The 13,833-nt window shown below is 44.1% G+C and overlaps 1 protein-coding gene across 1 annotated transcript in view; it reads left to right on the top strand.

Annotated features, from left to right (window-relative positions):
• LOC114552891 (CUB and sushi domain-containing protein 1) overlaps positions 1–13,833 on the top strand; it is a 351,480-nt gene that overhangs the window by 250,975 nt on the left and 86,672 nt on the right. The window contains exons 32-33 of the mRNA XM_028574019.1: positions 1,690–1,877; positions 3,601–3,795. Of these exons, the coding sequence (XP_028429820.1) occupies positions 1,690–1,877; positions 3,601–3,795 (383 nt within the window). The remainder of the gene's footprint in view (positions 1–1,689; positions 1,878–3,600; positions 3,796–13,833) is intronic.

Genomic DNA, 13,833 nt, shown 5'->3' with positions numbered 1-13,833 from the left:
TACAATTCACATTGGTTAGGGGCTTATGACTTAGGCAAAAGTGAAGATTGGACATGTAGCAAAGGAGATAAAAGCAAAGCTAACTTTCTCCAGATTGCCAAAGGAGAAAAAAATGACCCAATTTTGGCTTCATGTTTTTCAGCTGGAGAGATAATTCCCTTTTGTTGTAACAGTGAGACACTTTTTATTTTACTTTTAATTAACTTGTATTGATATGGCTTGTTTTGTGAATGCTGTGTGCCTTTTCTTTTTCATTATTTATCTAATTTGAACCTAGTAATTGTGTTTTATAAACGTAGCTGGAATAGACTTCTATTGAACCATTTACTAATCATTCAGTCTTTTGATCAGTCTTTGAATCAAATCTGAGTTTTTGAAGTAAGAACTCATTTTGTGATATCATACAGTATAACGGCCATTTGAACATTCACATCCAACTGACCTTTTAATAGTAGCACTAAAATTTATCAGCCAGACAAGATGCTATTTTTTTTGTAAAATATCACAAGGTAATATCATGTTCTATAAATGACTACTAACAGTCAGTGGTAAGGTATTTGCATTCATTTATAATGAGAGTACTGACTGTTTTATTTGACTTGTACTGTATATTTCAAGACATATAATTCATTACTGAACAAGTTAAAATATAAGTTCTCAAGTTTTACGTACAACTCTTAACATACCCTTGTGCTACTCTTCTTCGGCCATTAGAGGTTATGATGTTTTTCCATTTCTGCTCTGTGAGATCTTTATGTCTTTTTGTGACATTTAGTAGCTTTAGCATTCAGACCCAGAATGTATCACTAATGCAAAAGGTATTAGCACGGATCATGTTAATGCTTTGTCAGTGCAAAAAGGGCATATGTGCAGTTAAGCCCATTCTGCACCAGAATCACAGGGCTTAAATTTGAGAATTCTTCACACTTATTTTAACTTTAGTAATGATTACAGCCGGTGTAAGAGCAAACACTGAGACTTTGTGTGTGTGTGTGTGTGTGTGTGTGTGTGTGTGTGTGTGTGTGTGTGTGTGTGTGTGTGTGTGTGTGTGTGTGTGTGTGTGTGTGTGTGTTCCTATACTTTTACCCTCGTTGGGATCAGATGACATGTATGTATAGATAGATGAGGAGAAGCTTTCAAAAGCGTAAACCAGGATCTACTGTAGGTTTAGGCTGCAGGTTAAATAATTAAGGGCACATATTTGTGTAAGGTTTACACTCAAACACATACACACACATACTGAGGCTATAAATTAAAATGGATCATCACATGTCCATTCAAGATGAGACAACAGGATGATTACTTTAATATATAGATGATGCCGCATGACTGCTTTTTGCGGAAGCACACACATCTTTTTTTCTTTTTTTAAATATCAATGAAATTAATGTTTTGACTATATATTGCTGTCTTAAATTCAAGAAGAAAACAAACAAAAAGGTTTTCATTTTTAATGCAGCAAACCCATCCAGAAAACATGTCAAATGAAAGTAAGATGAGCAGACGATTAGAAGAGAGATAGCACAAACTAATTGGCAGTCATTAAATGAAGCAGGTATTTTAATTTAACCCACATCACTGGATTAATTGTTTGGATAATTTGAATAAGGACACAAACAAACTTCAAAGTCAATCTTACTAAATTCTTGAACCCATTTGTCTCTGTTTTGTTTTGTTTTTCTTCCCCAGTTTCAACATGGAGCCAAGTTACGACTTCCTGCACATCTATGAGGGTGAAGACTCTAATGGGCCGTTACTAGCAAGTCTCCAAGGCAACCAGGCCCCAGAGCGAATAGAGAGCAGTAGTAACAGTCTCTTCCTGGCATTCAGATCTGATGCCTCACTGGGCATGTCTGGGTTTGCCATCGAATATAGAGGTAATTAAACCCCAAAACCTTTCCTCAATATAATCTCCTCATACGCTTTCTTGCAAGGCCACATTTAAGATACTGAAATTCTTCTTAGATAATGTTTTAAAACAGTCTAATCTACAGATTATTGACTAGTTGTGCTAAGTATAGCAAGTAGTAATGCTACTAGTAGCAATAGTGGTAAAAGTAGTTGTAGTAATGATAGTAGTGGAAGTAGTACAGTATAGCAGCAGGAGGAGTAGCAGTAGGGTAGCTGAATTAGTAATAGCAGTAGTACAGTATTCATAGTCTTAGTATTAGGTGGTGACAGTATTCGTAGTAAAGTAACAGCAATAGCAATCAATTGGCAAACTCAGCATAGCACTGCACTATGGGCCTAATTAAGTTCAAAGCTACAAAAACAAAGCAGTAAGTAGCCAACAGCTGTGATTATTATTCATAATGAAGTAGAGGAAAAAATCAATGCTGTGTTACATCTCTACTGGTAATATTGTGTGGGCCAGATTTCCTAAAGTTTTTGCGCCTGATTTTCAGGCGCAAAATATAGGACGCATTGTGCCCCAAAAAGCAGTAAATCTGGCCCTGTATTTGTATTTGTGTTCTGTCCACTAAATTAAAAAACAGTCATTGTCACTGTGTTTATGAAGTGTAATGATTAAAATGTCGATACAGGAGTGTTGTGCAGACTGGATAATATTTTAAGCTGCCTACCCCATTCATTTTACCCTTGCTGTACATCAGAAGTGTTTTTCAATTGAAAGGGCATGATGTTCCATGTCAGCCCATGACTTGTTTACTTTCACAGATTGTGACTCATCCTGGTTTTACAGATGTTGCTTGACTGGGGGTGATTTAACAGCTACAGTCGATGTGAAGCTGATGATTAGTTGTTTGACTGACTCGAGAAAAATCTGCTCTGTCAAGTTTTATATAGTATTTTCTCTCTTCTTTCTCTCACTCCATTCATCTCTAATTAAAAAAAGATTATCTCCTTCTCTGTTGTCTGTCTCCTCACGCTACCTCACACCTTTGTACTATTGTCATTAATTCACTACCTTTCATCTGCCATCTCTCTAATTAAAATACAACCTTAATCATCTCCTTGTTTCACTTCCATCTTGCCCTCCACCTCTCTCTCTCTCTCGCTCGCTCTCTCTGTCGGTTTCCCTCTGTCAAGCCCTATATCTCATTTCTTTGGGCGATCACAGTAAAGCAAACAAGCTGGCCCAATGCCAAGTCATAAAGAGCCAAGACAGTTTTGAAATTTCTTAACTCCACGACTACCCTTATTTGTTTCTTCCTCTCCAATGGGGGGGAATAGAGGATATTCAATACAACCTATAGAAATCAACAAATAGCAGCCTGTTGACTAAATGTGGCCCAAAATGATCACCAATATTCTTAATGGAATCTGAAAATGTCCTTTATTTGAATGCAGAAATGATTTAGACATGTTTTAGAAATGTACATCTATAACTGTTAGCTATAACTATTCATTCAATTTTTAAGGAAAATTACGTGAATTAGCTATCATGTGGAGAGAAAATCGTAGCAGTGCCTTTTCCAGCACCACCTGGGAGACTGTACAGTGCCTGGTGCTGATATGAGATCTAATGAACTAACGAGATTAATACATAATGAAAAATGAAAACATTTATAGTTTAGTAATATTCCAAATTAGTTGGGCCTTGTCATTGTCCAATACAAAAACTCTCTCTATTCTCCACAGAAAAACCAAGCGAGGCCTGTTTTGACCCTGGTAACATTATGAACGCCAGTCGGACAGGATATGACTATAAACTGGGATCTCAGGTCTCCTACAACTGTCACCATGGCTACACAACAGTGGGCGGGGATACCATCACCTGTGTCATGGGGAATGCTGGGAAGCCGGTGTGGGACAGGGCTCTGCCATCATGTAAAGGTAGGAAAGACACATCAAGAACTGCTTCCTTACAAACACCATGCTGATGAAAAGCTCATGTGGGGCAAACCCTGCCTATGTTAAACTTATTATTATTACTTATTAAAAAACAACCTGCTTGCACAAACACTCAGTGGCCAGTTTAGTAGGTACACCTGTACAATCTAATGCGCTCCAATACAACTTTTCTGCCATAAATACTACTTTTATGATGCCTATAATGTTCAGATTTTGTTAGACTTACAGGTCCAAGACCTATAATTCTAAGCGTGTGTGTGTGTGTGTGTGTGTGTGTGTGTGTGTGTGTGTGTGTGTGTGTGTGTGTGTGTGTGTGTGTGTGTGTGAACTTCGGAGACATAGAGTCTGTCAGGGATTGGAAGACTGAACTGTCTAATTGATTGACAGCTCAGAGAGCCGAGGAAGTGGCACCTGCCAAAATGCCATTCAGAGTGTATATGTGATGTGTGTTTGTGCGTGTGTGTGTGATCTCTAAAATGACAGAGACCTGGCCTGGTGCCATATTGGTAAAAAATTCAAATAAGCCACAGAGTAAGGTGGCAGGACAAGGAATGAATTTTAAAATGAGCACAAAAGACACACAAACACACACACAGAGACAATGTACACTTATTTATAACTCTTAACACTTTGAAAAAGTCTCCTGTGAAAGCTCTGTTTAATAATGTCTGAGAGACAGTGAAGAGGGGGGGTTAGGGGGTGGGAGAGAGTAAAGATGAGATAATTGCAGTCAGAGTAGCCGTTTGAGAACAGCAACGAATAACAAACAGTTAGAAAAAAAAGCTCATTAAGTTATTTTATTTCATGTTTTCAAGATAATATTGTCACTTACCAACTTTAGATGTGTTACAGTTACTTAACCAATCTCAAATCTGGAAATGTATTGGTAGTAGTTTTTTTTGTCCAGCAGTGTGGTGGAAATCTGTTTTTGAGTAGCATAATTTTAAGGCAATTTGATTCCTAATAAAGCAGAGGGGTTAAAGCAGAGAAAGCCTTGTCCCCAAAAGTCCGCAACCTGGTGCGGGGGGTGTCCAGCAGGTCTTTGTCAGAGGACTGCAGGGAACGTGACTGAGTGTAGAGGTGGAGAAGATCAGTGAGGTATTGTGATGAGAGTCCATGGAGAGATTTGTAGGTGAGCAGGAGTATCTTGTACTGTAGGTGATGTCTTTCTGATGTCATGACTGACATCAGAAAGTTAGTTAGTTAGTTAGTCAGTCAGTTATTTAGGTCATACCTTAACCAACTAAACAGTTACTGTAGTTAGTTATTTGGTCGGACCAATAACCAGCCAGACTTAATCCGTGAATAGGTTACCTGCTACATTTTTTTGGATGGGCTAAACATTAAAAGAACTTGTGTTCATTGGCAAATAGTTGTGGCTGAAATTGATTCAGTGTAATATTTAGATGCTTTCTCCCACAATACTGTATTTATGAACAGAAGCCAAGTATTGATATTTTAGTCAAATTTTAAGGCTATTAATGGAAGACCACATAATGGTCTTCAGTCAAATAAAAAATGATCTGAAACCCTGAAATGCCTTGAACTTCATCTGGCAATTGATTCATGTCTTTTTACTGTAATTTAATGTTCGTATAAGGTGCGTTTATTACAGCTTGTTAATGTTAAAACATTAATGCATTTTGGTTTTTAAGCTCTGATCTGATTTGAACCATTTATTAGCCTACACATTAAGATTTCTATATCACACATTCATTCATTCATTCTGGGTATATCACATTGCAGAGAGTATCATATGGGCTACTATGCCAGCTTATACAGTAGCTTAGAACATATGTTATATTACTGTTAATTTCATAAATTGCCAAAAAATGTATATTGACATTTTTTTTAGAGACTGCGTAGTACATGGTGTTTTAGAATTTCCTGATTGACTCAGATTTCAACCATATTAGCCTTGCTCAGTGGAGTTGTTTGCTCTGTTTCCTCACAGTGAGACAGACCTTAATTTGGTTCCTGGCCCAGGCCCTTTCTGTGTCCCAGATACATTGATCTGCTGAGATTGCTGTCACCTACGCTATAGGACAGTTCACATAATCAAAGCAGAACGATTTAAATAAATCCAGTCCTATATAGTAATCTTGCTCTCGTTCTCTCCCTGCTCATATTGCACATTGAATTTTCTCACCACATACTGTAGTTAGGGGAGTTTCTCTGTCTGTCTGTCTGTCTGTCTGTCTGTCTCTCTATCTTTGGGCAGCTCCTGGGGCTTTTAGACCAAACTCATTAGACAGGGTGAGACCTCTTTAAATAATACATCTCTACTTACACTCCCTCTGTCTCGTCTCTTCCTTCCTTTCAAACCCCCTCACACTTTCCTCTTTCTCCTCCTCTTTCCTTTTCTCTGTAACTACTTCTCACTCTCTTTGCTCTCTTATTCTACATTCCTCCCACCTGTGTGTCTGATTCACTCTATATTTTTCTCTCACTATTTCTCTCTGGCTTTCTATCCCTTTTTTTGTTCTATATCTCTCTCTCTCACACACTCTCTCTCTCTCTCTCTCTCTCACACACACACACACACACACCTCCCATCTTAAACCGCTCTTTTATTGGTTTCCATGGTAACTAAGAGCTGGTGCGAGAAAGAAGGATTTCTCCATGACTGTTGATAGGGTTGTGTGTGTGTGTGTGTGTGTGTGTGTGTGTGTGTGTGTGTGTTTGTGTGTGTGTGTGTGTGTGTGTGTGTGCGTGCATGCGTGTGTGAGTGTGTGTGTGCGAGAGAGAGAGAGAGAGAGAGAGAGAGAGAGAGAGAGAGAGAAAGGGTGAAAGACAGAGAGGTGAAGTGAGAGGGAGACATAGCTTTTATTGAGTGCCGCCTAGAGGCAGTATTCACACACACAAATACACTAACACACATGCACACCAAATGTACACCACTCATGTTTATACATGCAAACACACTTGAATGTATAATCTTTTAATACACTATATGTTTGAATATCAGTTAAAGAGGAACTCTAAACTAAATAATTTAATTTGAGCTTATAGCCTGCTTGGATTTGAATTCTCTCACCCCCAACTGTGACGTAATAGGCAAGAGTGTGTATTACGTATGTCAGCTGTTGCACCAAATATAAATAGCCAAACACCGGCTAATCGTAGCCCCTCACACTTAGCTGCTGGTTGCGTTAGGCAAGCCTAATAAGTGCCGGCAGAAAACAACAGCGTTCATAAACAAAATATATTTCTCTGCAGTGGCAATAAACAAAATACATGGGCTCGCTGCGCTATATTTAATTTAACAAGATATTTAGGGCTGATGAACAGTAATGTTAACTGAGTCTCTCATATTGCAACACAAGTACCAATACTGTCACTCTCTCAAAGGGCCATTATTTATCAAACAGACTGACCATTCTGAAAGGCACTCTGCCCTAAGGACTATCTTCTGTAAAATCAACCCTCTCTTCTTCATGCGTGTGCATTAAGGGAAATATTGTGTAACTGGTAGGATGATACAACTGCTAATCTCCTGCTCTTAATAATGTTCACATGTTCAAATTGCAAAGGGCCATGTGTGGGAAATTATTCACTTTTAAAGAGCAAGTGCAACTTTATGCACATATATTAAAAGAGGGTTGCAATGGGGGGAAGGGAAACATTTTAATTAGCCTATAATCTATTCCATAGAAACTTAAAGCTCTGCACTGAATGACTTCCAAAATAAACTTATTTTGAGAAATAAAGAGAAAGCAGAAAATAGACACACTATCTGAAAATTCAATAACACTAAAAGACGGCGCTCTAAATTCTGGCCATGTGGCCATTCAATTTTAAATTCAAACTGATGCTCACTGAGTTACTTATGTACTTTGGCGATGGTACTTTTTTTTGACAATTACAAATGTGCATGTGGCTGCAGTGGCTGGGATTCTAAGGCGCATCAGCTGTATCATTTAAGAGGTGGCTCAATCTGAAAGAACAACACAGATTAAATGCCAAAACAATACATACTAATTCATTTCTTTTTAATATTTACTAAAATGTTACAGTTTTACAGGGAATTTAGACAGTGATACATTTTTGTACTTAATTACTAAATTTCTGACCTTTTGCTTATATTTGAAGGTGTTTACTTTCCAGGATCCTAAATCTTGTTCCCCAACTTTAGGATCAAAATGTATTGAACAAGTTTAAAGAGACTTAAATTAAATCATCATATGCACTTTTTCGTTCAATACCCTGACCTGTAGGAAAATGGAAGCTTGCCTCTCAGGGAAACTCCCTTGGATAAATAAGGATTAAAATAAATAAATAAGTGAGTGACTGAAGTCAAAATCACTCAGACATAAACATACACTTGATATCTTCCCTAGTGATGCTCTGCCAGTCCTGTACAGCAGCCAGCTTTACTTATGGGTTGTATAACTAACTTAGTCGTGTTGTTTACTGTACCGCTATACCTCCAAAATGGCAAATCTGTGACATCACAGACAATAAACACACATGACTGACAACAATTAATTTTTTCCTGTAAAGTATGATCAGCTGGACTGGTTGGGTAACTGAACTGGCAAGAGATTCACATTCCTCTGTCTGGTCATAAAATACTCATTGGTGGTCCTTTCTGTAAGTTACAGTAGGAAAACTGTTTGGGTGCAATGTCCTAAAATTCGAGGACTGTTATAAAAAGGGCAACACTGTTCACCCAGCATGGATGTCATCACCCTAAAATACAGCACTTTAACATTACTGTGTGTTTCACTTTAATCCAGTTTACAGGATATAAAGCCAAAACAATACAAACATTTGAATATAATGATACTTATGGAATAAATTGCAGCTACTGTATAACTAAGGTAACAATATAGCAAGCAACGCTTGTGACAACAGTGCCAAAACAGTTTCATCCTCTTTGTTGCTTCAGTCATTTAGACACATTATGTTTAAATGAAGTATTCACATTTTAATTGTGTGCCTCTTCTCAATTTCTTTTCCTGCTGCTGGGAGCACTGCCCATTGCACTCAAACCTGGCGAGTGTATCACTACTCCGATCTGTTATTCTTATGTATTTTTCAAAAAATCCAACTGGCTACATTTGGCTCAAAAGTTGTTAAGTTTAGCAGAAAAATCATGTTGTCCCCAAATAGCACTTGGACCCTCCAAGGTTTTGTTATATAATCTCAAAGTATAGTGCTTTTGATCTGTATGCATGTGTATTTGTGCGCGCTAATACTGTCCAACCAAAGATTGCATGAAGTATACAGCAGTATTCCGTAACTATATATCACATTATTAACATACAAAAAGTGTTATAACATAGTGGCACGTTTTTTTATACCTGAGATGGCTGCTATGCTGCACCCTCTTCACAGTAGTTCCTTCCTCTTGACACAAAACATTTTTAGTGAATGAATTTATGTGATGCTGAGCCAGTGCACAGTGTGCGATCTCCTGTATCAGCATAGGGCCCACTGTAATTTCAAAAAGCCTATTAATCCCTACTACCATTCCATGACCCATAAGAAGCAGACCTTCCATCTTCAGCACCCTCAAGAGAGTTACAAACCTTGTGTATGAACAGCATGTGGGCGTGTGCACATTTATACTGCAGGTTAGGCTAGCAGAGGTCAATTAAATTAGTGTAAGTGAATGTGTGTGTGTGTGTGTGTGTGTGTGTGTGTGTGTGTGTGTGTTTGTGTGTGTGTGTGTGTAAAACAGCAACAACAAGCACATCTGTCAATGCCATCCCCCCAACACACACACACTCATGGTGCATTCTTATCACTTATTTTCTCACCTCTTCTGGCCTCTTCACTTCTTGTCTTGTTTTGGTTGCTAGTGTGAGTACCTCTGTGGCCCAGTCCCAATGTCCACCCACGGTATCAGCTGTGATCCCTAACAGACTTTAATTATGATCACCTCTGTGCTCAGTGAAAATGTGAGAGCACGAGGGAACAGAGGTTAAAATGCTGTATGAGAAATGGGACAGTACTGTGAATTAATATGTTGCCTGTGTCATAGGCCTTTCTGTGGCCTCTCAGATGTGAGGATATGATTGTACATGTAGTTTAAAATGTAATAATAGCCTAAATGTTATAAGCAGTGATTGATCAAAAAAGATAAAAACAAATTGTCATTATCATGCATTACTTTAAACATAAATAAAAATAACTAGAAACAGTCACTGGTGCTATGGAAATGTTCATGTTTTTCCAGCTCCTTCAGTTCTATTTCGTATAGGCTTCGCCCTCTAAGCCACGCTATGGGTTTATCCCTTCGCGCATGCGCAGTCGTGAAGATTTTTTTTTTCCCGCCCTTGCGTGCCGCACGGGCTTCAACTACGTCCGCAATTACTGTATAAAAACAGGGCGGACCCGTTGTTCTGCTCCCAGTTTTTCTTCAAGCAAGAGCAGTTATGAAGAAGGTAATGAAGACTACCAGCTCCAGCGGCGTCCGCCTCTGCCCCTCCTGCGAGGCCGGCTACATCTTCTCGCCGGACCTCCACCCCCGCTGCGAGACCTGCCTCGGCGCCTCTCACACCGGCAAGGCTCTCACCTCCGACGCCTCCTGCCCGTTCTGCACCCGCCTGCCTTCTAAAGAGCTTCAACGGCGGGCGGACGCTTTTCTGGCCTTTGAGGTCGACGGAGAGGGGGACGGCAGCTGGGCGGACCGACGCGACACCGTCGACGCCCTGGAACCGCTGAAAGAGGGCGTCTTGGACGGGCACGTTCGTCTCCCCCGAACGACGACTCTCTCAACAGGTTTCCTTCCTCCCCACTGGGAGGACTGGATCTGGAGACAGGGATCGATGCCTTTCCGCTACGGCTCTCCCCGTCTCCAGAACGGCCAGGGGCACCGCCTCAGCGGTCTTCCCCTCTGCCTCAGGTGGCTCCACCCTCCACCACCAAGGCTCTTTTTATGGACCTGCCGGAGATCATAAAAAGGGCGGCGGACCAGAGGGGCATAGCACTTCCAGCGGAGCCTCCAGCCCCCTCTCGCGGCCTCCTGAGCGGTGACATCTACTCTCAGGAGCCGCCGTCCAAACGGGCCCCACTCTGGCCGCGCTTCACGGAGCTTCGGCCGTTCGTGGAGGAGGCTCTCTTTCAGCCAGGGAAACTGAGGGCGCCAGTCTCGCGCTATGCCCCGTTCACACGGGTTCATGGCGACACAGAGGCAGGTTTTCCTTCGGTCCCCCCTCTGGAGCAGAGCCTGGCGTCGATCCTGCTTCCGAAGGCTACCTTCTTCGGCCACCGGAAGCCGTCCCCTCAGGAACAGGTTTACGCCCAAGTCACTGACCGGTCTCACCAGTGTGCGGCTCAGGGCTTAGCGGCGCAAAACAACATAGCCTTGCTAGCCTCCGCCATCTCCGCCATGGACACCAGCCCGGAGGCGCTTCCTCCGGAGCTAGCTACGGAGATCGGCAAGGCTATGACCGCCATCCTCACCCTCAGCACGGCGACCACGATGGCGTTGTCGAGGATCCAGGCGTGGCAGACTGTGGCCCAGCGAAATATCTGGCTCCACATGTCACAGCTACCCACAGAAGTCAGGCGCGAGCTTCTGTACGGTCCCATAGCTCCCAATGGACTATTTGGACCTCGTCTACAGACAGCCACATCCCACCTCCACCAGGCAGCCGAAGAGGCGGAGCGGCTACGGCGGCTTGGCTCCTGGAAGGCGGCGCCTCAACAACAGCGCCACCACTCCACCAACCGCCATAAGAGGAAACGCCCCACAGCCTCTGCTGCGGCTGCGCCCTCCCAGGCTTCGACCTCCGCCCCTCCGCCTGCCCCACCGCAGCGACAGCCGGCCCCCGACCGGCAGGCTTCACGGGGTCGAAGGATCATGAAGGCGGCCCCCACCTGGTCTAACCCGCCTCCGGAGCCACCCACCAAGCAGCGGCGACGGTGGCAATGACGGGGCGCGGGGAACGTCTGTCCCTCCACGGTTGAGAATCGGAAACACAACGGCCCTTTTAAGGGCCACTCAAGTCTTTCTAAAGAGCAGTTTCCCCTCAACCTAGCAGCCCTTGTTTCCCCTCAACCTAGCAGCCCTTGTTCCCACTGAACATTACGCTGATAATATGACAGATGTTCCCCACACAAGCACACACCAGGTCACCGCTGCTCGCGGAGCTGCACCGCTCTCTCACTATGCAGACAGCGGGAGCAGACGCCATGCCGCTACACTTAGAGCTGCTCAGTTCTCCTCCTCCCCCTGGCTATGCCAGCGGGATGAGGATGACGATGACCCGCCACCCTTTCTACAGGGCCCTACCATGGGCTGGGCGACACGTTCTACCCACGTCTCGCCCAGCGGCGGGACGGGCTCTGGGCTTCCTGCTAGCTATGTCTGTGAACAACACACAGACATGCGCGCGCCCGCTCTCAGAGCACAGCGCGGCATGGATCAGACTGACACACATGGACTCGTGGATGTCAAAACTGATATCACGGGGCTACACACTCCAGTTCGCCTCCCCGGAATCAGACGCCATGACGTCAGAATTACGGGAACTGCTGTCAAAGGGAGCAATTTCCCGAGTTCCTCCGGGGGAGGAGAACGAGGGTTTTTACTCCCGATACTTTCTCACGCCAAAAAAGTCATGCGAGTTTTGCCCCATCCTCGACCTGTCCCAGTTCAACCGGTGCGTCATGGTACGTCCATTCCACATGTTGACTATCAAACATGTGTTGGAATGCGTGCGCCACCAGGAGTGGTTTACATCCGTGGATCTGAAAGACGCTTACTTTCACATCCAAGTCATCCCCAGACACAGGAAATTCCTGCTCTTCTTTTTCCAAGGGGCTCCGTTTCAGTACAACCGACTGCCATTCGGTTACTCACTGGCCCCTCGCACTTTTTCCAAGTGCATGGAGACGGCAATTCAGCCGTTGCGGAAAAAAGGCGTCAGAGTCCGTTTTATCTGGACGATTTGCTAATCCTGGCTCCCTCTCGGGAAACGGCAGCGCTACAAACCGTGTCAGTCCTGCAGCACCTGCAGACACTCGGTTTCACCATAAACTGGCAGAAAAGCGCATTGGTTCCCTCACAATCGATAGTTTATCTGGGCGTAGTGCTAACTAACTCGATTGTTATGAGGGCCAGGCTGTCAACGCCGAGGCAAGATGCGCTGCTTTCTCTCCTGTCGCGCACTACGCCCCGCGCAAAGGTGTCAGCGCTGTCTATCATGCGCTTTCTGGGCATGATGTCCGCGGGCTACATGGTAGTACCCCTGGGGCTTCTCCACATGAGGAAAATCCAGAGGTGGTTCCTTCGTCAGCACATCGACCCCATACGCCACAAGTGGCGAATGCTGACTATCCCTCCCTCTCCGCAGTCAGACCTGTCAGCTGGGGTTCCCCTGGGCAGAGTGACATCATACGTGACAGTGTACACGGATGCGTCCCTCACTGGCTGGGGAGGAATGTGCGAATCACAGGTGGTGGGAGGGGAATGGCCTCCTCCTCCCCTCCCACACATAAACTGCCTGGAGCTGTCCACGGTGCTGAAGGTCTTGAAGCACTTCGCCCCGAAGGTAGCAGGGAGACATGTTGTGGTGCAGACAGACAATGTCGCAGCAGCGGCGTTCATAAATCGCCAGGGCGGCGTACGCTCGGCCCGGCTATTGGAAATAGCCAGGAGCCTCCTGCTGTGGTCTCACAGTCATCTGCTGTCCCTCAGGGCCGTCCACATCCCCGGGATACTAAATCGGGTGGCAGACCTAATGTTGAGGGGGGGAATTGAATCCCACTATCGTTCGGAAGCTGTGGAGCAGGTTCGGGGAAGCGGAGGTGGACCTGTTTGCCTCACGAGAAAACACATAGTGCGCTCTGTGGTTTTCCTTGAGCTCACGGGACAACCCACCCCTGGGCGCGGACGCTTTCTCCCACCATCCCTGGCCCAGAACCCTCCTATACGCTTTCCCCCCGGTCCCTCTGATCCCTCGCCTCCTGGAACGCATCCAGGAGAAAGGCCTGTCGATCATCCTGGTTCCTGACGCCGGTCCAGCTGCTGGCGGCTCCCCCCTGGCAATTGCCGTGGCACGAGGA

Source organism: Perca flavescens, chromosome 1 (genome assembly GCF_004354835.1).
Source record: "Perca flavescens isolate YP-PL-M2 chromosome 1, PFLA_1.0, whole genome shotgun sequence".
Lineage (NCBI taxonomy): Eukaryota > Metazoa > Chordata > Actinopteri > Perciformes > Percidae > Perca > Perca flavescens.
The sequence above is the reverse complement of the archived record's forward strand: the minus strand, read 5'-3'. Positions and strand labels throughout refer to the sequence as shown.